Source organism: Candida theae, assembly GCF_024610275.1.
Source record: "Candida theae strain CBS 12239 chromosome Unknown scaffold9, whole genome shotgun sequence".
Classification (NCBI taxonomy): domain Eukaryota; kingdom Fungi; phylum Ascomycota; class Pichiomycetes; order Serinales; family Debaryomycetaceae; genus Lodderomyces; species Lodderomyces theae.
In genome coordinates this window covers 138,720-161,976 of record NW_026261447.1, presented here as the reverse complement: position 1 = coordinate 161,976, position 23,257 = coordinate 138,720, and the positions used below count along the sequence as shown (strand labels likewise).

The 23,257-nt window shown below is 40.3% G+C and overlaps 10 protein-coding genes across 10 annotated transcripts; 2 read left to right on the top strand and 8 right to left on the bottom strand. All coding sequences in view use genetic code 12, as the record gives it.

The window, feature by feature from the left end:
- Nucleotides 1-43: 43 nt before the first annotated feature.
- On the bottom strand, nt 44-2,422 carry KGF57_003511 (uncharacterized protein; the record flags this gene model as incomplete). Its single annotated transcript, XM_051752938.1, has 1 exon — nt 44-2,422. One exon carries the CDS (start codon nt 2,420-2,422, stop codon nt 44-46), a length of 2,379 nt encoding a protein of 792 aa, XP_051608007.1.
- A 451-nt stretch (nt 2,423-2,873) lies between these two features.
- On the bottom strand, nt 2,874-6,110 carry KGF57_003510 (tyrosine/serine/threonine protein phosphatase; the record flags this gene model as incomplete). Its single annotated transcript, XM_051752937.1, has 1 exon — nt 2,874-6,110. One exon carries the CDS (start codon nt 6,108-6,110, stop codon nt 2,874-2,876), a length of 3,237 nt encoding a protein of 1,078 aa, XP_051608006.1.
- Nucleotides 6,111-7,346: 1,236 nt separating this feature from the next.
- On the bottom strand, nt 7,347-8,648 carry KGF57_003509 (uncharacterized protein; the record flags this gene model as incomplete). The annotated part of the gene is made up of 1 exon (XM_051752936.1): nt 7,347-8,648. One exon carries the CDS (start codon nt 8,646-8,648, stop codon nt 7,347-7,349), a length of 1,302 nt encoding a protein of 433 aa, XP_051608005.1.
- A 719-nt stretch (nt 8,649-9,367) lies between these two features.
- YAE1 (Yae1p) lies at nt 9,368-9,823 on the top strand (the record flags this gene model as incomplete). Its single annotated transcript, XM_051752935.1, has 1 exon — nt 9,368-9,823. One exon carries the CDS (start codon nt 9,368-9,370, stop codon nt 9,821-9,823), a length of 456 nt encoding a protein of 151 aa, XP_051608004.1.
- Nucleotides 9,824-9,865: 42 nt separating this feature from the next.
- Nucleotides 9,866-12,083, bottom strand: KGF57_003507 (uncharacterized protein; the record flags this gene model as incomplete). Its single annotated transcript, XM_051752933.1, has 3 exons — nt 9,866-10,833; nt 10,958-11,028; nt 11,113-12,083. 3 exons carry the CDS (start codon nt 12,081-12,083, stop codon nt 9,866-9,868), a joined length of 2,010 nt encoding a protein of 669 aa, XP_051608003.1.
- Nucleotides 12,084-12,283: 200 nt separating this feature from the next.
- KGF57_003506 (RNA-processing protein) lies at nt 12,284-14,632 on the bottom strand (the record flags this gene model as incomplete). Its single annotated transcript, XM_051752932.1, has 1 exon — nt 12,284-14,632. One exon carries the CDS (start codon nt 14,630-14,632, stop codon nt 12,284-12,286), a length of 2,349 nt encoding a protein of 782 aa, XP_051608002.1.
- Nucleotides 14,633-15,751: 1,119 nt separating this feature from the next.
- KCH1 (Kch1p) lies at nt 15,752-17,533 on the top strand (the record flags this gene model as incomplete). Its single annotated transcript, XM_051752931.1, has 1 exon — nt 15,752-17,533. The coding sequence occupies one exon, from the start codon at nt 15,752-15,754 to the stop codon at nt 17,531-17,533; it is 1,782 nt and encodes a 593-aa protein (XP_051608001.1).
- A 109-nt stretch (nt 17,534-17,642) lies between these two features.
- KGF57_003504 (uncharacterized protein) lies at nt 17,643-17,996 on the bottom strand (the record flags this gene model as incomplete). The annotated part of the gene is made up of 2 exons (XM_051752930.1): nt 17,643-17,886; nt 17,953-17,996. 2 exons carry the CDS (start codon nt 17,994-17,996, stop codon nt 17,643-17,645), a joined length of 288 nt encoding a protein of 95 aa, XP_051608000.1.
- A 163-nt stretch (nt 17,997-18,159) lies between these two features.
- On the bottom strand, nt 18,160-19,863 carry UTP18 (Utp18p; the record flags this gene model as incomplete). The annotated part of the gene is made up of 1 exon (XM_051752929.1): nt 18,160-19,863. The coding sequence occupies one exon, from the start codon at nt 19,861-19,863 to the stop codon at nt 18,160-18,162; it is 1,704 nt and encodes a 567-aa protein (XP_051607999.1).
- A 235-nt stretch (nt 19,864-20,098) lies between these two features.
- KGF57_003502 (Ran GTPase-binding protein) lies at nt 20,099-23,071 on the bottom strand (the record flags this gene model as incomplete). Its single annotated transcript, XM_051752928.1, has 1 exon — nt 20,099-23,071. One exon carries the CDS (start codon nt 23,069-23,071, stop codon nt 20,099-20,101), a length of 2,973 nt encoding a protein of 990 aa, XP_051607998.1.
- Nucleotides 23,072-23,257: the final 186 nt, after the last annotated feature.

Sequence of the window (23,257 nt, the reverse complement as noted above, 5' to 3'; positions counted from 1 at the left end):
GTAAATTACACAGTCATCATTGCGATCTCTCTCTCAAACGATGCTACAGTTTATCCAGATGTAACTGTTGTTGTTGATTTGGGTTAGGGCCCTGCAGCACTCGGTGCGGTTGGTGTTGCTGTTGTGGCTGTTGTTGAAATCCTGGTGGTGGTGGTGGTGGAGGCATTTGCGGTGATCCACCTTGAGTGCCCAAGTATTGCGGGGGTATGAACCTTGCATTGTGGTTGTTCATAAACTCTGGCGGTATTTGAGATTGACGAAATCCAGGTGGTGGAGGTGGACCTTGACCTTGTCCAAAGTTTGAACCTGGAGGTGGCGGTGGCATTGGAGGCATGAATCCATGAGGGAACATACCAGGCGGAGGCACTGGCATACGGTTTCCTGGTTGCTGCAGTTGTTGTCCCGGTTGTCCATAAGGGAACATAAATCTGGGGTGCTGTTGTTGTTGCTGTTGTTGCTGTTGTTGCTGTTGTTGCTGTTGCAGAGGCAGTTGGGTAGAAAAAGTCCCCTTATCTTCTCCACTTTGATCTACTTGTTGACTAGGTTTCTGTTGCTGTTCGCGTGATTGGGGATGTGGGAGGGGTGGTTGCAATCCGGGTGGGAAATTACCCATTTGCTGTGGTGGTCCTCTCATCCAAGGTGGAAATTGGCCACCGGGTGGTATCAACCCTGGTGGAAACTGACCTGGATGGAGGGGGTGCTGTTGCTGTTGCTGTGGGTGCTGTGGGTGCTGTGGTTGAGGACCACCCAGGAGGCTGCGTTCACCATCACTTCCAACGGACACCTTCCTATTTGATAGGCCTGGGATAGCTCCAGAATCTGATGGGCTTGATTTTCTCTCGCCGATGGTAGAACTTGGTGCTCGATCAACCACTGGACTAGACGCTGCCGAAGAAGGTGATGCTTCAGCATTCTCTTTCTTTTTCAACAATGAGCGGAAAAAGCTATCGTTAGAAGATAAGTGCGGTATTGCTGGCTGTTGTGGCTGTTGTGGTTGTTGTGGCTGCTGCTGTGACTGCTGCTGTGACTGCTGCTGCTGCTGTTGTTGTTGCTGCACTGGGTTCCCGTTAGTTGGATGAGTTGGAGGTTGTCCCAGTGGTGATGACCACGACGACGGTTGTCTTTGTAATTGTGGCAATCCGGTCTCACTTGCATTCAACAGTGGGGGCTCCGACGTATACTGAGGGGTTTGAGGACCACTTCTTTGCCCACTAAAAAATTTGGAGAGCCCTGGAGGAGGCATCGTTGTCAGTGTTGGCGGCTTTTGCTGTACTGGCTCTGCATCTGCTTGTTTGGGGGGTTGAGTGATAGGTTGCTGGAAAAAAGATGAAAAACGAGACGAGCGGTGATTGGCATTATTTGAGGACGTGTTGGCTTGGTTTGACTCTTCTAGTGTTGCAGAAGTGACTACATTCTCTTCAGTGGTTGACTCTCTATGTGTAGGTTTAATGAAAGAAAAGAAATTATCAACTTCATTACCAGCATTCTTGGCTGCGCTTTCGTCATCTGCCTTTTGCTGCTGTTCAATTTCTTCATCGACTACTTCACCTCTTCTTCTCTTTTCTTCCAACTTCATTTGATACTTCCACTTTTCAAAATCCTCCACTGTTTGTCCCATGTTCATCATTGACATGTGAGCCAAGTCATCATCAACCCCACCAATACTGCCACGGCCAGATTTACCTATTTTACCATCCCCAAGTATTTCAGCATCCCATTCAGGTTCCAACTCATCTGGTCCTTCGCCTAACAATTGTGAGATTTTTTCACTTGAAAGCGAATCCAAATCTTCTGCTTTGGCGAATCCGTGACGACCCCCGCGACGAGTAAATGGATCCAGTTTAGAATTTTCGCCATAGTGAGAAGAAGTTTTGCCTCTTTCCCAAGTCTCATTTTGATGCTTTTTGAATTTCTTGGCCTTGTATGTGCCGCCATTTTCTGAATTCAGATTGTTGTTCAAATGTCTTGGATATGGTTCACGGTAAGCTTTCAATCTCCAAAACGACAACTCTGGTAACAATTCCTTGACATGTGGCACTTCATCAACTTCAATTCTTAACTCAAGTAATTGGTTGATGGGGTATATATTTGCTGCCCCTTGCTTGGAAGTCGGTATAAAGTTTAAAATCTCTTCCCACTCGCGTGCTTCTGCATTTGGATCATCACCTTCGTGCTCAGCAACATCAGTTGTAGGTTCTGGTGTTGATTCCTTTGCTGCGTGGGCCATGGCACTATCCAACAACCTACTCAATGCATTTCCTGGTTCCAAATTATGAAGTGATGAATGCGACGATTTTCGTTCATTCTGCGGTTGACGCAGCAGCGGTTTAATCTTGTTGGAGGTCATGGACGCAGATACATCTTTCTCAAGTGTAACAATTGACGGGTCCACAAATTGCGGGTTAGATTGATTTGAAGACATTGCAAATGTTATGAAATATGAGGTTGATGCAAAATGGGCAACGGGAGAGAGTCACTCTATGATGATTGATTTGCTAGACAATTGACTTCTTTCTCGATGGTGAAGGAATGAGTAATTCTAGGTCTTATAATATGAGCAGATGTATACAGCGGATCTTCTCTCTAAGAATATATGCAGCCTTCTTCTTATGTCTGATTGATGATAGTTGATGTTGTAGATGATGATGACACTTTACCAACTGGCTCTCTCACTGGAAAGGAAGAGAAAAAAAATTTCTTTGTGCATTTACACTACCCCTTCTACAAAATCTGTACATCCTCTCTTTTACACACAACATATATACATATATACCCACTAAATTGATGTATTTAAACTGTCACAACGTCTAATAAAGGAATCGTAGTAATACAGAACTGTATAAAGAACTATAAATAAAGCATCTTCTAGCACCTCAATTGTTCAAATATGGTAAATTCAACTTCATAATCTCACGACACATGATAAACCAATCAATCTCACGCAAGTAATGAGTACCGTCATGATACCTCGCTAATGAGGACTCCATTTCCCCTCGACTACCAAAATTGTCCTCCTCTTTTCCATTCTTCAATCTTGCCTGTTTTAGTTCTTGCTCCCACTTAAACAACTCATACATAAATCTCAAATTCGGTTGAATGATAATGTTTAATCTCCTAACTCTCACATAAAGATACGCCATTGGTAAACTCACTTGGAACCTTTTGACAATCTCAGCTATGACAACAGTCGCACTCCGACTCACGCCGACTCGACAATGCACCAATATTTTGGTATTTCCTTGTGTCTTGACGTATTCTTCATTGATAAAGTCCAAGATCTTGGGTAACTGTTGCGATAATTCGTCAATCCCGTCATCTTCTAAATTATTCACCTTCATTATTGTATCTATTGTTGTGTTCCAGTGCAACTTCAGATTGTGACGATGACGATGGTGGTGTCTTTGTTTTGGAAGGATGTTGATAATCTCAATATCCTCATTGTCCTGATCAACTATTGTATCATTGTACTTGCGGAATTTGTATCCGTTCAACCATGGAAGACTCTCACCTACAGAAATAACTTTTTTGATACCCAACTTGTTGAGCAACGGTAAGCACAGCGCATGTTTCAAGGACCCGAGGTATAGATACGGGAGAATCTTGGATGGAATTGAGCCTTCAACTTCCTTGACCCAATCAATTGCAAATTTCTTCATCTCCGCATCTTCATCCTCTTCATCCTCTTCATCCTCTTCTTCTCCTTCCTCAGAACTACTTGACGAGTCGCCTTCACTCAATGAAGAATCATCATCATCATCTTCTTCTTCTTCTTCTTCTTCATCAGAGTTGAAAATATACCCGAGCTTGGCATTGGAATTCTTTTTAGGCACACCCAACAAGATCTCATTGATTTCAGCCGACGATATTTCCTCCATCTCGCCCCAATTCATCACACCACCTTGTTGCTTAACGAGGGGGCTATATTTCCTCAACAACGGCTCCAATTTGCGCAAAATAACAACATCACTATTGAAGATATAAAAAGGCCGTTCGTAAAAACAATGCAACTGAAGCATCACTTCGTCCAAGGGCAAGTTCAAGGCATACATCATATAACACAACACAAGCAATGACGATTCGGTATACCCATCAGAGCAATAAATCAATGTGCCCAATCCTCTAGGTGACATTGACGACGAGTACAAGTAGATTAGTTTGCAGGTATTGACAATCAGTCGAAGATTGTCACGTTTGCAGTCGCCGATCCCAATGGATCCCAGTGGTGGAAACAGTAGTTGGTGGTGTTCGTCAGTATCCTGACTTTCGTGCGAGGATATCGTGTATCGAAACAATAGTTCACCAAGTTCACCCAAATCTGGGAATGAAGCGTCCGAGTGACAATGGAGAAACAATTTGTAATTGGACTTTGGACGTGGTAATAGGTTGATGTAATCTTGAGACAGTTTACAATTGGATTGAGACATGATTGAATTGGCTGGACTGCTGTATGGGGTAACTGGTTTAGAGGATTTTCGTGTTTCCAGTGTCGTTACACTTTTCTTTTGCTGTAGATAGTGAATCATGATTTGATGATCCCAAAAGTTACCCACATACACATTTTGACAAATCTTTGTTGCGGTTGACATCAACGTCGTTTCAACTTTTTCTCGTAGTTGGAAATTGTTATCCCATAAAAGCAAAGGATCTTTTAGTTGATAATGTAAATTTGTCGATGAAAGTTTGGAAAAATGGAAAAAAGACCGTAGTGGAGCATTCAATGAAGTAGTACTTGTTTGCTCATACGCATTGCCCAAATGTTCATCTAGTATGTAAACTTTCCTTTCGGGTACAGTTATCCCCGAAGACTGTTCCTCATCCCTTTGTGCTAGCCAAAGGACCCTAGCAATGGATTGCAACACCCCGGAATCTGACCCATAAACAACAAAATCGGAACATGTAGACAACTTGGCAACTTGTATTTGGAAGTTCCGTAAAGAGATCCCACGATCGGGATCCAAGTTTAAGAAGAAAGGAACCACATTGAGCTTGATACAATCAGCAGTCAACAAGTCAATCATTTCCTCTTCCTCAATATAACTCAATTGTTCACCTTTCAATAATGTTTCATGGTCCACACTTTTCCAAATCAATGCAATTATATCTCTAATTTCCAGTTTGGAGACATCAATCTTTTGCAAAACCTCAAATAACCGAACCGTGTTGTGCAACTCCACGGGACAAGTTCCATCAGTGACACACATCAAGAAACTGGAACTTTGCGGTTTTGCAGTCTTGTAGTCCATGAATACATTGTTCATCCCAAGACCCAATTTCTGTTGTTGTTGCTGTTGCTGGTGCAAAAAGAACGATCGTTGCGCGAAATTATCATCATGGAGTCCATGAAGCCAAGGAAACATCTCATTTGTGGGCGGTAGTTCTGAATTAAAATATTTGTCAAACATTTGCCGAAGCTGTACCAATGTCAAGTGTTCAAATTTGAAATTGTCCGCCAAGGTCTTAACCTCTTCAGGGTGTCCCATTGTTAATTTGGTCGTTTTGAACCCGATTCCATCGCACACATCGCATGGATTTGCATCACCTTCAAGAGAAGCTGGTTCGTTTTGGCAAGCACAATAGTTCAATGGGGGGACAGATCCATCTTTAGGTTCAGTTTGGTGCTGGTGATGTTTGCGCTCGTAATGGAGATGGTGATGGTGGTGGCAAGTATCATCATCTGTCTCATGATCGGGGAACGAAACGTTGAAACTTCTAAGCCGAGCCCTGAATCTGTCTCTTTCGTACAATAGATCATTTGAAGACGACGATGATCTCTTGCACGACTTGTGTGGATTCATGCTTGTGCATGATGAAGTAGCAGTTAGGAGGGATTTTTCAATAGTCAGCACTACCTGTGTTGGTGATGTTGTTTCTTCATTTGATGATGTTATCAATAGTCCTGGTATGGACACTGACGACGCGATCGTAGTTGGTGGTCTGCTATTTTCGCTGGTGATACTACTTGTGTCCAAGATGGACCTGACTTCGTAATTATGCAGTGACTGCTGCTGTTGTGGTGGTTGTTGTTGTGGTGGTTGTTGTGGTGGTGGTTGTGGTTGTTGAGTTGATGGAGCAGCGATGCTAGATGAAGACGATGAGGATGATGATAGCATTGGTGTATGGTTGTGGTGATGGTGACAATGCGCTGGATCGTGGAATGTAGTGTGTATATCTATAGATCTTGAAGATTGGTCCACTTCTAGCTCAGTAATATTGCGACTCATTGACTAACTCACCGTATAATAGCTGTAAAAGGTTTGATAGTGATCATAGATTGAATAACGATTTTTCACAAGAAAACTTTTATGAAAGGATTCGTCTGTATTGTGCTAGCGATACTGGTCCTTCCCACTATAAAATCAAGAGCCTTTTTTGTTTTGTGTTTGTAACACCTACCAGTTAGTTGCAATGTTGAAGTTGAAGTTGTAGTTAAAGTTGCAAAGGAACTGGAGGTTAGTTTTGAAAAAGTTTCAAACTGTGGAGATTGGGGGAGGAGGGGGGATAAGCTGAGGGGTGATGCCAAAGGTTCAATTGTGTCTGTTGAAGTAACAATTGAAGCGAGCTAATTTAGCAACGTGGGTGGATCCTGGTATGTAAAATGTAGTGCTGTGTGACACTCGACACTGTATGTGTATATGTGTGTGTTTGTGCGTATATATATATATATATATATATTAACCTCTTGGTGATTGTAAGTAAAGAATGCTCTTTTTTATCTCCTTTACTTTGATTCTTATCTTCTTCGCTAATTGGGAAAATAAAAATAAAAAAAAAAAATTTTCTTCTTCTTTCTCTGTCTCCGTAAACCACACTTTTTCAAACTCTCATATAACCCATACGTAGTAACTTATAACCACTTTAAGCTTATATGGATCTCTTAGTTCTTACTTCTTCAACTTGGTAGTCTCAACCTCATTTAAGTTTATCACATCCTATCTTCTGTAGCCTATCTATAGACACTATCCTACTAATTTCAAGCGCTAGAAAAAATCACAGGCATAGCTGCTCTATTATCAACATTATTAGTATTATTAATATTATATGATTATTCTATACTCTTTGAGTTACGAAGCAAGTTTAGCATGATAGTTACAGATGAGGTAATACCACCTCGTATTGCAAAGTTTTCCACAACCATGGTTTCCTCTTTGCTCAATTATTCAACCACACACTCTGGTGGGTCGGATCATGGATATAGCACACCCATTTTCAACAGTTAGGCAAGGCCTAAAGAGGAGAGTAGCGATTGCAAGTATCAAAGAAGCTTGATCCGGACGGTTCGAGTTGGGACTATTATTGAGGGCAGGAAGGGGCGGTACTCTCACACTTGGTATCCAAGACGTGTTCACTCACGTTATGATTGACAACTCCAATGTCCACACCCTTCTCACATGCACTTTGACACTCAACTTCGCAGCATCGCCATCGTCCATCTCCTTTATATCGGCAATATCAACATTTATCGTAATCCACCCATGTGACCACCAACATTTTCTTGCTGGTTTACGCCAAAACAAAAGCAATTTCGTCTGGTTTGGATCTGGCCTGCTGCTACTGCTTTGTCTCTTCAGCGAAAGTGACCGTGATGCTGCTCTTGACGCACTGCTTGCCAATTGTGCCAATCTTGATCTTGGTCGTGATCGGGAACGTTCGTTGCCATTGCCGTTGCTTGCACTGGCGTTCGATGCTACTGGTGTGATGGATGGTGAATCCGGTGGTGTTTCTGAGGGTGTTTGTTGTAATTCTCTTTCTGTTTCCCTCTCTCTTTCTCTTTCTCTTTCTCTTTCCTTCTCCTTCTCCGATTTTAATCTGACTAAAGATAAGGATGAAATGACACATTTTCCAGGCTCTAAACTCCTCGACCCCCATTTATCCCTTGTGTCAAATCCTGAGCTACACAACATATCAAAAAGATGTTGTTCAGCTGCTCCTAAACCTTTACCATTATTTCCATCCTGTTTCTCATTGGCATCTTGCACAACATTGCCATCTTCACCAAGTAATATCGGATCATCGCCATTGAACTTGTAACCCAATCCTGAAAAGATCAATTTGTTCTTGAGCAATTCAACACTCACCCCCTTCTTCAATTGCCTCATCTCCTCCCTATTCAAACCGGCAATGGGGGGAATCACATAGAAATCCAAATCCTCCCTCAATACAATTATGGCTGGATTCGTTTGAAGGATATTTTCTTGTTGACGTTGTTGATGGGCTCTTGCACCAGAGCCAGCACCAGTACCGGGCCCACTAACTTGAGGACTCAATTGCAAACCCAGTGGAGTCGACATGGCCACTAGATCCCTTTGCGCTTTGCGAAACACTTCAATGATATATTGGAAACACTCAGGGTCGAAATTGACATAAACAACATCTTCCTCAGTCAAGTTACTTATAATTTGTCCGTTAACATCAAGAAAAACACCATTGGGGAAAAGACAAAGCAAGATGCTTTCGGGTAAACTCATCAATTCATCTCTAGTGATGGTGAATTCGGTTCCCCTGAGGTTTAAATGGATAAGTGAGTTGAAGTCTACATCTTCGTTGGAATTGCTGGAATTGTTGTTGGTGTTGTTGGTGTTGGAGTTGGCAGTTGCTAGTTGGGGAGGTGAGTCTGGCCTCACCTGTGTTATTATATCTTCTTGTGACATGGGTTTGAAGCTCTATTATCGATTATGTTACAGATAGGGAAGGCTTGTATCAGGAAGAGAAAGTGGCCGGCACTTTGGTTTTCGATGTTTGTGGAGTTGTTTATGATTATGCAAAACTTGTGTACTGGTTGTTATTGTTCTTGTAGATAAGGTTCACAAAGCAGCGACTCAGTTATGCTTGACGCGTGTGTCTTGGTTGTTAAATGAGTATGAATTAAGTTTTGGATGCTAGAACGATACGATACCAAATCCGTTGTCTTTATTTTTTCTTTTTTTGCTTATTGCTTGTGTTTGTATAACTCAATACTTTATTTTTATTCAAACTGTCGTGGTACGTAACTGAGCTATAGATACATATAAGCTGTTTCAGTTTGATGTGAAGGTTGATTTCAATGCTTATATATATATATATATGTATATATATATGGGCTCCTGGTTGAAGTTGATAGTTGAGAGTATGTTGGTTGTTGTTGATAGAAAGAAGACGAAGACGAAGAAAAATAAAATACAAATTATTTGAACCAATCTACACGACTTCTCAATGGCATCTCTTCTAGCTTTGTCTATCGCAAGAGATCAGTATCTGTTTGCAGTTACCGCCTACTGAGTCTTTCCTTTCCACTATCTAGAGGAACGAGAAGCTGAGGTACTGACTGCAAGCTATGACGACAAATTGTCTGTCTAATCAGAATAAGTCTTGCGCTTGCTCACTTTCCGCAATGGAACCAACAACCAAACATGCACATGACAATGATTCTGATGATGTTTGGGCTGAAGACGATGAAGACAACATAGAGCAGCACGACAATGACACCAGCAAGAAATTAGCATACAACGACATAGTACGACAACACCGCAAACAAGGGTATGTGGACGGTATAACTGCACATCGAGAAGATCAACTACAGCGTGGTTTCGATGATGCATTCCCACAAGGTGCAAAGTTGGGTATTGAAGTTGGGAAAATCTTGGCTCGTTTGAAATGCAAGCTGGGTGCTCCAAAGAGAGAAAAAGAAAAAGAGGTCAATAGTGGTGGTGTTGTTGATGATGAAAAACTTAAGTGTGCTATTAACGAACTATCGATATCCAAAGTGTTAGATCGACAATACTTTGATGAAGATTTACAACCACTACAAACCCACGACTTGATTGAAAAATGGAGACATCAAGGCTAGAGTGTCTGTAATTGCTTGTATATCAATTGTTTGACTCAACAATCATCTACTCAATGGCATATCATTTATCAACTCTGCACTCAAATTTTCCGACAACCCAGTCAATTTCTCCTGAAACTTGTGTCTGCCTCTGCACCACTCGACCCACACTTCACTTACCAAGTACTGGGTCTCTTGAAACATAACATACTCTTTGAAACAACACTGCTTGATCAACCAATCTCGATTCAATTGCTGGAAAATCTCTTGTTTATCATTTATGATTGATTGTCGCAACTTGTTAATCTCAACTTCTTTACCATTTGTTGGCCCCGCTGTCACTTTTTTGAAATTCAATTCATTCTCCTTGATGCGTTTGTTCAATGTATCAATTTGGTTCCCTGATAAGTTCTTGCTTCTTTCAAACAACTCAAGAAGTGAGTACAAATAGTCCATATAGTTTTTCAACTTTTCCAATATCGTCGTGTTGATGGTATAACTGTCGTCGACTATAACTTGTGACGACTTGGTATAATACTCTCCAATCGAAGTCAATCCGGCATTTATCGCCTCAACATCATTATTCTGCAACATGGCAGTTGCTGATGAAGAAGAGTTGTCGTCTTGTGGGTACACCGTAGTATCCAATTTCCTAAACTGGTTTAAAATCTCAACAAATTTTTGATTATCATAACTCATTTGTTGTTGTCTCTTTTCATGTCGTTCAACAAGAATAACCAATTTGGTCCATTTCTCAATCAACCCACGAATATTTTGTTCGGCAAGAGCCCAATTACGTAAAAACTCCTCACTTATGGCTGGCCATATAATATTGATGAATTCAGTTTGGATTTTCTGACCCTTGAATTCAATCGAGTAGTCAATCTTGGCTTGTTTTTTCCAAGTGGCCAAGTCAGAGGGCACGGTGAGGAACGATTGGACTATGGGTTCCTGTCTGAAAACTGGATGTTTAACCAATTGGTTCAAGAACCTGTGCAAGCCACGACGACGACGTTGTAAAAATTGCGAATCTGGAGAAGCTCCTACTGCAGTCAATTAGTATTCATGTTTGGAAATAAAAGTAATGGAAATGGAATTGGAAATGGAGAAGGTGTGATTGGAAAACATGTTCTCCATAACTCACTTAATACATACCCGTGAACTTTTTTGGTGGTAGACCCGGAATCACCCTAAACGGGTACTTTTGTAACAAGTACTCCAACAACCTAGACAGACAGTTCAGTTAGTAATAAGACACAATACTTCCCCTCCCCCTCCCCTGCCCTATTTCGGAACAAATTTCCACATACCATGCAAAGTCAGAGTACCTCCTGACTACCTTCTTATGTCCTCCCAAAAGGCCCAGTGCGCCTGGTCCCAACGCCAAGTTGTGAGTGATTGTGTAGTTTATATGCTTGAACAAGAGACCTTCCTTTTCAGGCAGCTCCCTAATCTTGACTGGAGTCTCATCAAGAATCAACGGTTTAAACTCATCTCTGATATCCTCAATGTATTTCTCAATATACGATGTATTCTGAGGATTGATTTCATCTCTGTCGTTACTGCTATCCTCCTCGTCACCAAGCATTTGATGTTGCGAGTCAGAATGGTCAGTTAGTATAGGGTCAACTTTACCCCTCTGATTCCAATCATCAACTTCATTATCCTCGGTTCGTGAAGTGTTGGCCATGGCCCTAAGCGGATCATTAATGACACCACTGTCGCCATCACCACCATTGTCATCGTTATCGCCTACTTCCTTGGCAACCAATTTGAGAAACAGTTGTGGCAACTCGGGCAAGTTTTGCAATTTGAACTGTAAAGTAACGAAATCTCCCGAGCCGGGCACATCAATTTCCAATGCAACCAATCCCAAGATTTGATAGAAATTTTGCGCCAACGTCACGGGAACCAAATTGTTGTCATATACAATATCCAAGATCTTCAGTTTTTGGTAACTTGTTAAATACTGCAAATCAATCAATTTGTCAAATACATAATACTCGAAATCGTTAATGGTGGTGATCTTGTTGAGGAGATGCGAGCGAAGCGATTCATAGCTCGCTGGCACATTTGAGATTGACACTGTGTTTGTTGATTGATGCCGTTGCTCTGCTCTGGGTTGATTGAGTAATTGCGACGAGGTGAGGTATGTGGATTGGTATGGCGTTGGTGATAGCGAAGGGATGGGGCTCGTGACAACTGGTTTGTCGTCGTTCCAGCCGGCTGTTGAAGACCATGGGTCTTCTTCTTCGCCAGTGTTAAATATGCTGCTACTCATAACTTTGTAATGCAATTGATAAATTTATCGTCGTAGATGCTATTGCCGTTGCCGTTGTTGTTGTTGTTGATTTTGCTGATCGCGATTGTTTTTGCGGAGTTGCTACCAAATATATTCTCTCAAATTCAGCTACATTGGCTACACTGGCTACACTTTACAAAAAGAAAAAGGAATGCAGCTACATCATTCAATTTATTATACTACAATCTACTCAACTTCCTCTTTGCTTCCTCCTTAACATCGTCTTGATCACTGTCACTCAACTCGGTTAAAATCTTAACACATATACTCTTTGCTGGTGGCCGGTACATGCACAAAAACTGCAAGGCCAAAAATCCGATGCTTGATCTAGCAGGGTCAAAGCAGAGCGACTTGATCTTTTGCAACATTTCTTCATTCAACATTGGCAAATCACTAAGCAATCTAAGGAAAATCCGCTTGTCATTGGGTTCCAAGTAATTGATCATGGAATCAAGGACTTTATTGGCCCATTTATTGTATACCGGGGTCGACACTTGACATGCCAAGACTTTCGTCCCTTCATTCGCGTTATCACCCAGTTTGTCTCTCTGTTGCTGCTGTTGTTTCCTATTTTGTTGAAAACTTTGTTCACTAAACCATTCCTCATTCAACCATTCAATAACAACATCAACTCTGTCGTGTATATTCTCAATAAAGTATTTAAAGAGGGCATCTCGAATCATTGTGCCCATGTCCTCCTTGTTCTGATCGTCAGGGGCTTTATCTTCAACTCCATCCTCTTCGGCAACTGTTCTCATGCCCCGAGTTGCCAACCTGGTTAAAAGTAAGACCCACGTATCCTTATTGAATGATTTGATGGCAACATCGGTCAAACTTTTGTTAATAGAGTCAGACTGATCTTGTGTGGACTCTAGTTTCTTGACTCCATTAGACGTATTGTTTGCTTTTGCAAGCTTGAAGAAATTGTCAATGATTATAGAGATGTGGGTTTTCTTCTCATTAAATGATAATTCTCTTGGTGGCGCTAGAGAGAAAGATGGATCTTCTCTTTCTTCGTCATCATCGTCTTCAGCTTCATTGTATCCAAACTCTCCATCGTGTTGATTTTCCTGTTTGATCTCAGTGGGGAACTCACTTTTAACTGTAACGATGCCAGTATTGGCTCCGTTTGTACTGCCGTACAGTAAACCTACTCTCTCTTGCTTTACCTTGATTGGCTGTTGACTCAATGCACTCTTGTATCTCTCACTAACAATTTCAAGAGCTTTTGTCAATCTTGTGACCGAAGCCTTTTGCAATGCATTAATCACCAATCTGGCACAACTTTGGGGTGGAACTGTACTAAAATCAAACCCATTTAGCTGATCAGCAGGATCATTTAGAGTATACAAATGCTTATAATCCAAAACTTTCATCCTCTTACTTGGGTTATGGAATCCTTCAAAAGGTCTTTTCTTGATACTCTTGTCTTCAATAGAGAGGACATGTTTCTTTCTCAAATCGATTCCTCTTTCAGTGAGGACTTTGAGTTGAGCTTCGAGGGCCTGTTTCATACTGACCGGAATCAACGAGTTCTTCTTTGCATAACCAAGGAAAATTCTAATATTTCGATCAACATATTTCCTAGCCAACTTGAACTCATCAACTGATTGATAGTTGGATTGTTTCTTTTTGTTACTGTCATACTCATTTACCGCTTTAAGCAAAGGGGCCACCAATTGCGGTTTCTTCTTCAAGATTATGATGCAATGATTCAAAGTGGCAGTGACCAATGGGGGTATAATGATATCCAAGTAGAAAACTTTTAAAACCAAGTTGGTAAACAATGCACTGGACTCGTATTCCATGTTTTCATATTTAATCAATGTGTGATTTGGAGGAACATCATTTAAGGAGTATCCCCTTTTTGAAACTGGCTCGCCAATTATTGTAGTTTTGGATTGATAATCAATCACAGTCATCAAGAATTTGAGAAGCTCAAGTTTAGTACCAATGTTTCTCACCAAGTCATATTCGCTATTATCTGATGGACTTAGAGGGTAATTTGACTGGAATTTGTTGACCAATGAGTTTTTCAATTCGGTTAATTTACTCCAAAGTAGATTACATCCATCGTTTTCACTAATGTACTGGAACGACAATTTGTAAACAATCAATGAGATATCAATCAACTTGCAAAAAGTTTCAACGTCGTGTCCATCCTTCACTACGTTGTCCTGTTGTTTCTGTTGTTGCTGTTGTTTCTGTTGCTGCTCTTGTTGTTGTTGCTGTTGTTGCTGTTGTTGGACGGTTATAGGTATATTCATAAGAATAGTCAATGTGTCAAGAGAGTTGATAGCAAGATCTACTTTGTCGACATTTCTTATCTGGTAGACATTCTTGATAAAAGTCTCGTAGATGAGTTCGATCCCCCAGTTTTTGATGGCGTAGGATTGGTTCTTGTTGATGATGGGTAGTATTTGTTTGTAAACTTTGACAAAAGTTTCTGGTTGTGTGATTCCCAATTGTTTGGCCTGGTTTAGCTGACTGATAATCAACTCTGTGGTTGCAGGATTTACGACTGACATCAGAGTATGGTCACTTCTTGGGGCGGGAGGAAAGACGGGCTAGGAGGGGAACGTTGGGATATAGAAAATGAAATAAAAGAAAAAAATAACAAAAAAATTAAACAGAGATGATGATACCTCAACCTCCGAAAAGAAGTAAGAACTGACTGGAGTGGACTGTTGTAGGATTGATTGGAACGGCAACAGAGTTTTCTGATTAATAGCTGAAGAAGAAGCAGAAGAAGCTGGAAGTGAAGAATGTTGATTGATGAAAAAAAAAAAAAAAAAAAGAAAAAAGATTTGAATGTGGTAGCGCTATGATTAACTAAAGAAGTAACTAAGAGTGAGTTGATGTATCTTGTATAGTGATGTCAAAGTAAGTATTGAGGCAGTTGTTGGAAAGCGTATGTGAACGGTCAATAAATAGGAATTCAGCATAATCTTCCCACTCCTTTTACTTTCTTGAATATATGTCTTTATTCAATTTGAAACTTTGCATCAAATTTCAGACAAAAAGTTGTATCACTTCAATCAGGTTAATAGTTCGTTCATGATTTTTACAAACATATGCTTTCTCAAGATATCTTTACTAGTGGTACGCAATCAAACAAAACACAGGAAGCGACCAAAGCGGTAGCACAGGTATATGTATCAAAAGCAACATGTTTCATCATTCAGTTTAAATACGGCGCTACCACAATAACGGTTTTGCTTTTGCAGGTATTGGTTTCAGAGTTGAAACACAAGTCATCTGGTACTACATTTGAAACGAATCGTCATCTCAATCTTACCACAACTGCTTTCTAACAACTGAGCATTCCTCTATTACCAGGTAAAGCGTTCCCAAGTGTATATCTTGTGCTGCAAAAAGGCTTAATCAATTAGCCACATCTCGCCTTTGACTTTTGAATTACGCGCCAGTTTGATCTCGTCTAATTTTCTTTTTTTTTTTCTAATTTTTCAAAACTGCGCCTGATCTAACAAGTGTTCCAAAGATCCGGCTAGCATTTTTTAACCAGCCACCTATTATACTACACTTTGCATTAGTTTAACACCCATGAATCAAACTGTTTTGAATACTGTCTAACGTTTTCACCCGATTATTTTTTTTTACTGTACTTACAGCTCATTCACTTGCACATGCACGACACATCACTCAAAGATCACTTGGATGCCGAGAGAGCTATCAAGAAGAATGAGTTGAACACTTCCACCTTTGATGTGGTTCGTGTTGACGATTTTTACAATCACAACTGCTCAACTATGTTTTGGTATTTTTATATGTGGATTCTCGTGTTTTTAGCATTTATTTTATTGGCAGTTGATATCTACTCATGTCTCAATATTCTTGTATTTCACAGATGGGCAACTGCTGACTACAAACCATATGCTTATTCGGTAGCCAAGTGGATCTTCACTGGCTGTATCATATTTGAATTTGTCTTGTTGATTTATTGTTGGATTTGGGCAATTCACATTTATCGCACCAAAAATATTGCCATGGTATACTTGAACTCCATTTGCAAGAAACTTTACTCAATAAAGTCGTTTTCGTACTTTTGCTTGATGAATAGCATAGATGAAGGGAAATTTTATGACTTGTGCTGCTTCAATACCTATTATGAAATACAAAATGCACCACAGATTCTTATTGCAGACACACCGAGACAAGTCATCAACATTCTCACGCTAAGGTACTACGCCACTGGCGGAGAACTAAACAACGATATACTAAGTAATATCAGAAGCATTGCAAAGACAAATTTACGTCTTTCCATAATCTTGAGCTTCATGTGCTTGTCGGTTTTCATTTACGCCATTTTCTTTATCAAATTCACCTTTGGCATGCTACTGTACATTCCATTGAAGTTTTCATTGAGCAGTGATGGTTTCAAGAGTTTCAAAAGTTATTGCAGCTACTTGGTCAGTAAATCGGTATCAGATGCTGTTAACAAGCATCACAGACCAAAGAAGGAATTGAGAGAAGAGGGATTACTTTCCGAAGCTGCAATTTCAGAGCTTCCTCAAATTGATAATGACTACCCATCTGATTACAAAGGATATACTAGAGTGTACTATGGAAGGTCGGATTCAGAAGAAAGCATACCCATGAAGCATTTAAACTATAACGGAGGAAGATTGTATGGTGAGTTGAAGCCAGATTTGCACCAACAGCCATCATTTGACCAGTTGCAGCAATCAGAGCAAATGTTTTCCACGTTGAACAGCGCCAACAATACGCCCTTCAGCAAGAGACTAAGCACGCTACGAGACAAGAACAAAAACAAAATATTTCAACAGCCTCAAGTTGCTAAAAGTGCTAGTAGTCTCATAGATTTGCAACCACAGCCACGATACGAAAGTCTTGGAAGAGGTGGAGGGGAAACACAAACAAGCACAATCTCAGGTGGTCTTCCAAACTACAAGCAAAGACTGAGATCCGACAATAAACTGCTACTGGGAAACGATTTGCTTTACAATACGCAGAGAATGCCTAGCTATCCAACAAGGTCTTACACTGCTGACAACTCATACGATCCTGGCATTACCAACGAAATGAATTCACAAATAGACTTGATCACCTCAGATCCAATTCGCGACCACTTCAATGCGGAACCACACCCCAAAGCAACAACAATTCCGTTGCCTTTAGACACACAACTCACCGAATCACAACAAATGCATATATCTCATCAAAGGAGACCAATTGAGAGGTCTCATACAGAGGACTCTCAAGATCCATTTTCCGATACAGGCGACGACAAGTTTGTCTTTGAACAGCCAGCCGCTCCAGAAGCCGAAGCTGAACACAGCTCGCCAAAATCACTGAATTCAGGTACAGTAGATGATATATTGGACTCTTACGAGTCAAACAACTCGGCTCCGTACCCTGTAAGAGGCGTCTCAAAGTACTTTGAATAGAAAACGAACAATCCGCTTATATATACACGACATGCATTAAACGACAAGACACACAACTAATTTATATACAAGAGCCAAACCCAAACATCTCTTTGTTAACATTTCAAGCCTATGCTTTCCCGTCGTATTCACTTTGCAACTTCCTCAACTCTTCATCGCTGATTGGTGGGATTGGGATATCACCAAAATCGTCCTCTGTCATCTTGTGGAACGTGTAAAAGTACACACCCAATGGTATCGCACCTACTATGAAAAACGCTATTGTGTTTCTCCAAAAGAATGGTTGTCTGACCCTATATAGAGCCGGTGTTATTTGATGAGTGACAGGGTCTCTATAACGATCGTGACCTTTTCTAGAATACAAGACTTAAGTTAGTATTATCAAGACTCCAAGTAGATTCAGTGTTGTTGTAACATACGGTGCCCCAACGATCTTACCCATAGTTCTGAGTGTTGCGTGCATTTGTCGAGATCTGTCCTTCTGACTGCTTTTTTAGCTCTACGGTTGACGTAAATTTTACTTTATTTTTTTTTGTAGTGTTCGATTGAATGTGCTGATTAGGTAGCGCTGTCTACTGTTCGAGTCGAGTCTATTGCAAAATCTTCTCTATACACAAGCATTACGCTTAATAATGATTCAACCTCCAAAGAGTCACTTTTCCTGCTTCGTTACCAACAGCCAAGATCTCATTATTGGGGGAAAATACAACACTAGTGACTTTGCCCAAGGGGGTACCACTGGTGGGCCAATTGTTATATACAGAACCCGAGGGTAAATGCACCAACTTGAATGCGTCTCTTTTCCCTCTTGAAGCAATAGCTAAAAGCTGTCCATCTGGGTTGAACACAAGTGATGAAACTGATGTAACTAAATTCTCCACCGTCTTGAACGGTTTTGGCAGTGTGGTGGCATTGAGATTTTGTCGGTCGTAAAGATTAACAACACCAGTATTAGAACCGATGGCGAGCCATCTACTACTATTTCTTCCACCCAATTTGATCTTGGTTATTCCTATACCCCCGTCATCGGACCACTTGCGAAAAATTTTTGTCTCCGATTTGGATGACAACTTTCCCTTCAATTCAAATTCCCATACTTCACCCGCTGAATTGACAACAACAACAAACGATTCATCAAATGCAAAGTCAAAGTCCACCACAGTTCCTTCAACTTTGAACCCCTTGATCCATTGTCCAGTAGTTCCATTCACCAAATTGAACCATCCAGAATTCCCAATCAATCCAATAAACGAGCCCGCGGGACTAATCTTGAAACTTTCAAATGATTTTTGCACTTGTTCATGTCCATACATACGGCTGATTTTCTCAACTTCGCCCGTATTCAAATTGATCTTGTTCATGTACTTTCTTCTTCCGGCGGCGTATACTATATTGCAATTTGCTTGTGGCAAAAACTGCGACTGCATAATGGGGCAGTTTTTCAAAAAGTAGGATGTGATAAAGTTGTTGGTTTTGCCGTCAATTTGGTAGAGTCTTATCGTTTTGTCAAATCCTGCTGTGAGTAGGATCGGATGTGTAGGGTGGAATGAAATGGCCTGGATCGCACCTTTTGACAATTTCTGATAATTAGCATCCTTCAATCTCGTTACGGAGATACGTGATGGCGATATCAATTTCAACTGCTTTGTAATGACAAATCGATGGGTTGATGATAATAGTTTTGACAAGGCAGCTGTTTCTTTTCCACTTTGTTGGTTATTGCTACCTTCTGCATCCTCATCCTCCTCCTCATCATCATCATCATTGTCATCAATTATTATATCATCATCAGAGCTGTTCGCTTCCTGTTCTTGACCTTGCTGGTCAGCCCACGCTGGACGGGGATATATTTTTTCAAATTGCGATCGTAGCCTAAACATGTATGTCTTCCCATTTATAAGATCATCTTCTGGAGTCTTTCTCAATTTTTTCAAACGATCAGACGAAGTGAGAGATACATTTAGTCTCTCATCGTCACTATCAACCCAGGCATCATCTTGATCACCCAATTCTTCTTCGGAGTAGTCATCATCACTTTCTGAGCTGGCATCTTCATCCATACGATCGCTGGCGTCCTCACCGTCTTGCACTCCTTCATCAATGTAGAACAAATCCTCATCTTGCACATCGTCCAAATTGTCGCTGTCACTCGCTTCCTCATCAATCTCCTCAACTACTTCCTCTTCATCATCGAAATCAAACAAGTTGTCCACTTTCCTCAAGTTATTTTCTAACCCGGCAAGGTCTCCAAACACCATTTTCTCCAAAATGATTTCCTCTTCATCTTTTGGAGGTACTTCGACGGTATCACCATCTCTGTTCTTTGGCATGGTTTGTGGTTTTGGTTCAAAGCTCTGAAGGCTTGTTAGAGTACTATTTTGANAAAAAAAAAAAAAAAAAAGAAAAAAAAAATAAAAACAGAATAAAAAATGCAGACAAAAATGAGAGCTTCGCGAGATGACTTCGCTACCAACTTCATCAGATCAACGGTCAATACAATATACAAACGGATCAATCTCTACAAAAACTCCCATCAAGCCTCACTTTCACCTTACATTACAGTCCCTATTTACTTCCCTTCATTTGATTGACAAAAGTGACAAAATACTTTTTAAAATCCTTAATGTCCAAATTGATCAAATTTGTGCAGAAATCACCAAGTAAATCTTGACTCAACCCCATATTGATCAAATAAGTTGAGAGAAACTTGATAAAGCTTTCTCCCTTCTTTTGCTGGTACGTTTTGAGCAACATGGCGATATCCTGAGCAATCAATCTATACTGCGCATCACCCAAAACAAATTCTTGTCTTTGGAAAGGTAATTCAAACGACAATTGAACCACTTTTTCCATCAAAAACTCATCTACGCCTTCAATAGCAGGAAGCGATTGGCCGTATAAATCCTTCTCATCAGTGATTTTGCCCCCATCGCCAAAAACATTGACTAGGTTAATGAGTTGCACAATTGCCAATTTCGAAGCACCGGTATCTGACAAATCATAGGAATATTCAAACAACTTGGACACAATAGTGGGGAATTCATTTTTATTAGTTTCCGTCACCAATAAACTCGACAAGTGGTTAGTGATGATTGAGTTTAAGAAATTGAGTAGTGACTTCTTGAGAAAGTTTTTATCTCTGATTATATCTGGTCGTAAATTTTCATCCTCTGTAACTTGTTGCTCCAATGTTTGAAACACCTTGGAAAATAACGGTGTAAAGAAGTTGTTGAGCAATTGATAAATATTATCATCGGATTTGTATGTGTGTCCAATTTGTCCCAAAAAGCTCATGAAATCGCTAATCTCACTGATTTTCAAATTGGGCGCTGACCAAATTACTGTAATCAATTTGGTTAAATGGCCGCAAATGACAGAACTGCTCAATAAGGGAACAAATCGGGCAAATGCGAATCGCGATGCATCTCTAATCGTTTCAAACTTGGAAAAATTCTCCAATGTGATCAAAACAACTTGTGCGGCATTATTGACTTTTTCGACAACCTCTGGTGGGTATTTGAGATTTGCCTCGTAGTCGTATCCTCGCACAACAGTTCCCAATGCCATCAACGAATGATGTGCTTGTAGGACTACAATGAGTTCCTTGTCTTGTATTGAAATGCATTTTTCCAAATCGTTAAAGATTGGTTGGAAAACAGACTCAATGAGTTTGACCTTGACTGGAGTATACTCTTGAGGGATAAGGGAAATGATTAACCCGATTGTTTCGAAAAGATATTGTTGATTGTTAAAATTTCCATTTTCAACAACATCGTCGTCTTCATCTCGAGTGGGGAGTTCAGCTTTGATAACGAGTAAAGGTTTCAACTTCATCACAACTTGTTCAATCATTTGTTCATTGTCCAATTTAGGTTTTGTGAGTTTCATAAATCTGAAAAACAAATACCAGCTTCTTAATCGGACTTTTTCATTTTCATTAAACAACCCTAAAGGTGATGTGAAAATTTCCAAGATTCGAAGCACCAAATCACGCCTGTTCTCATGTGAGTTCAAAAAACTATAATGCTTCACCACCAACTCAAAAAAGCTCGACTGAATATGTGGATGATTGACTTCTAGAATGAAGGAAGAATCAATCAATTTGACCAAAAATTGTTGAAAAATCATGTAGGGCTTACTTTCGCTGACCTTGTTTTTTGGAACATTGATCAAGTTCATCTTTAAGCTCTCTGAAAAATTGCTCAATTCGAACAACCCCAACTCCAACTTATTCCACGACTTGTCGCCTTCGAAAAGCGACTCATTGATGACAACTGGGATAGCTTCTATGTACAAATCAGGAGCGAGTCCGGCTATTTGATCTTGGAAAAGTTTTAGCCTGGCTCTAAACTCTGTAAACTGTCTTTCGCTATCGTCATCTTCATCGTCATCCTCATCATCCGCGTCATATTTCATTTTCAATATGATTTTGTTCAAGAGCGTGGACAATAGCTCAACTGAGTACAATGAAGCACTCTTTTTACAAGCACTCAAAAACATTTGAATAAAGGGGAAAACATTTTGTGAAACATCGTCGTATTCGTGACTCAAAAAAGTAAGGATTATTGGCCACAACGTGTACAAGTGTTCATTAACTTGGTTAATCAAGGTAGGTTCGTTTCCCAAAACGTACAACAACTCTTCCCCTATTTGGTTTGCCAACTTCGCTACATGTTCTTCAAATTCAACATCATCTGCTAATTGTATGGATGATATGATATTTGTCAAGTTGAGTAACGAAATCAACTCTAGCTTATCCTCTGGTGGCATTTTCTTGGATAGTATTTGGATCAAAGCCGTACATGTCGTGTTTCTCTCTTGATTACGAGTGAGGTAGCCGACAACGGTGTTTATACACTGTGGAGTCACAAATAAAGCAATGTCCATCCAATCCACATACAGACCAATGATGATCAATGTGTTTTCTAAAATCTCTTCAGAATTCCCACCATTTGCCAAAATTTTGAACCAACTTGCCACCAAATCATTCATGCTCTTGTCCCTTATCGCATCTTTAATCACTGCGTTTCTTTCTGTCCATTCTTGAGTGCGGGCAATGTACTTGTCACCTATCTCGGAGTGAATATTGATTAAAATTCTCGTATAATAATCGAGTGCCAACTGATTACCCGACAGGATCAAGTCTAGCAAGTCGTTGATATAGTTCGGGTGAATGTCTATATACACCAGTGTAAATGTCTTGGCGTGTATTTGGGCGAACTTGTTTCTCAAATACGTTGGGTCCTTGATGTCATTTGAAATAAACGCAGTCAATGTTTTCAACACTATTTGACAAAGTTGATGGCACTCTTCACGGGTCAAGTTACCTACATTTTCCTCAATAACTTGGTAAAGAAAAAATTTTAGATCGCTGTTGATTTCTGATGTAGTTGACTTGGAGATCAAGTCTAAAGCTGTGTTGTAACCATCTTTTGTTGCCTTGACTTCATTGAGAAATTCGTACGCTTGTAGTTGAAGCTTTTGATCAGATGTTCCACTCAACGCTATTTGGATAGCATTAATGATTTGGGCTTCCATGTGATGATGGGGGGGTTATTTTAAGCAAGCTCTAGGTATACGAATGCAGTAATTAAACCTCAAAAGTCAAAATGCAAAATTTCAATGTGTTTTTCTTTTTTTTTTTTCGTCTCTCTTTTTTTATTTTTTTGGTGACGACAGTGGAAGAGATGTTGGTGATGATACAATGATCTTGAGGAGGTGTAT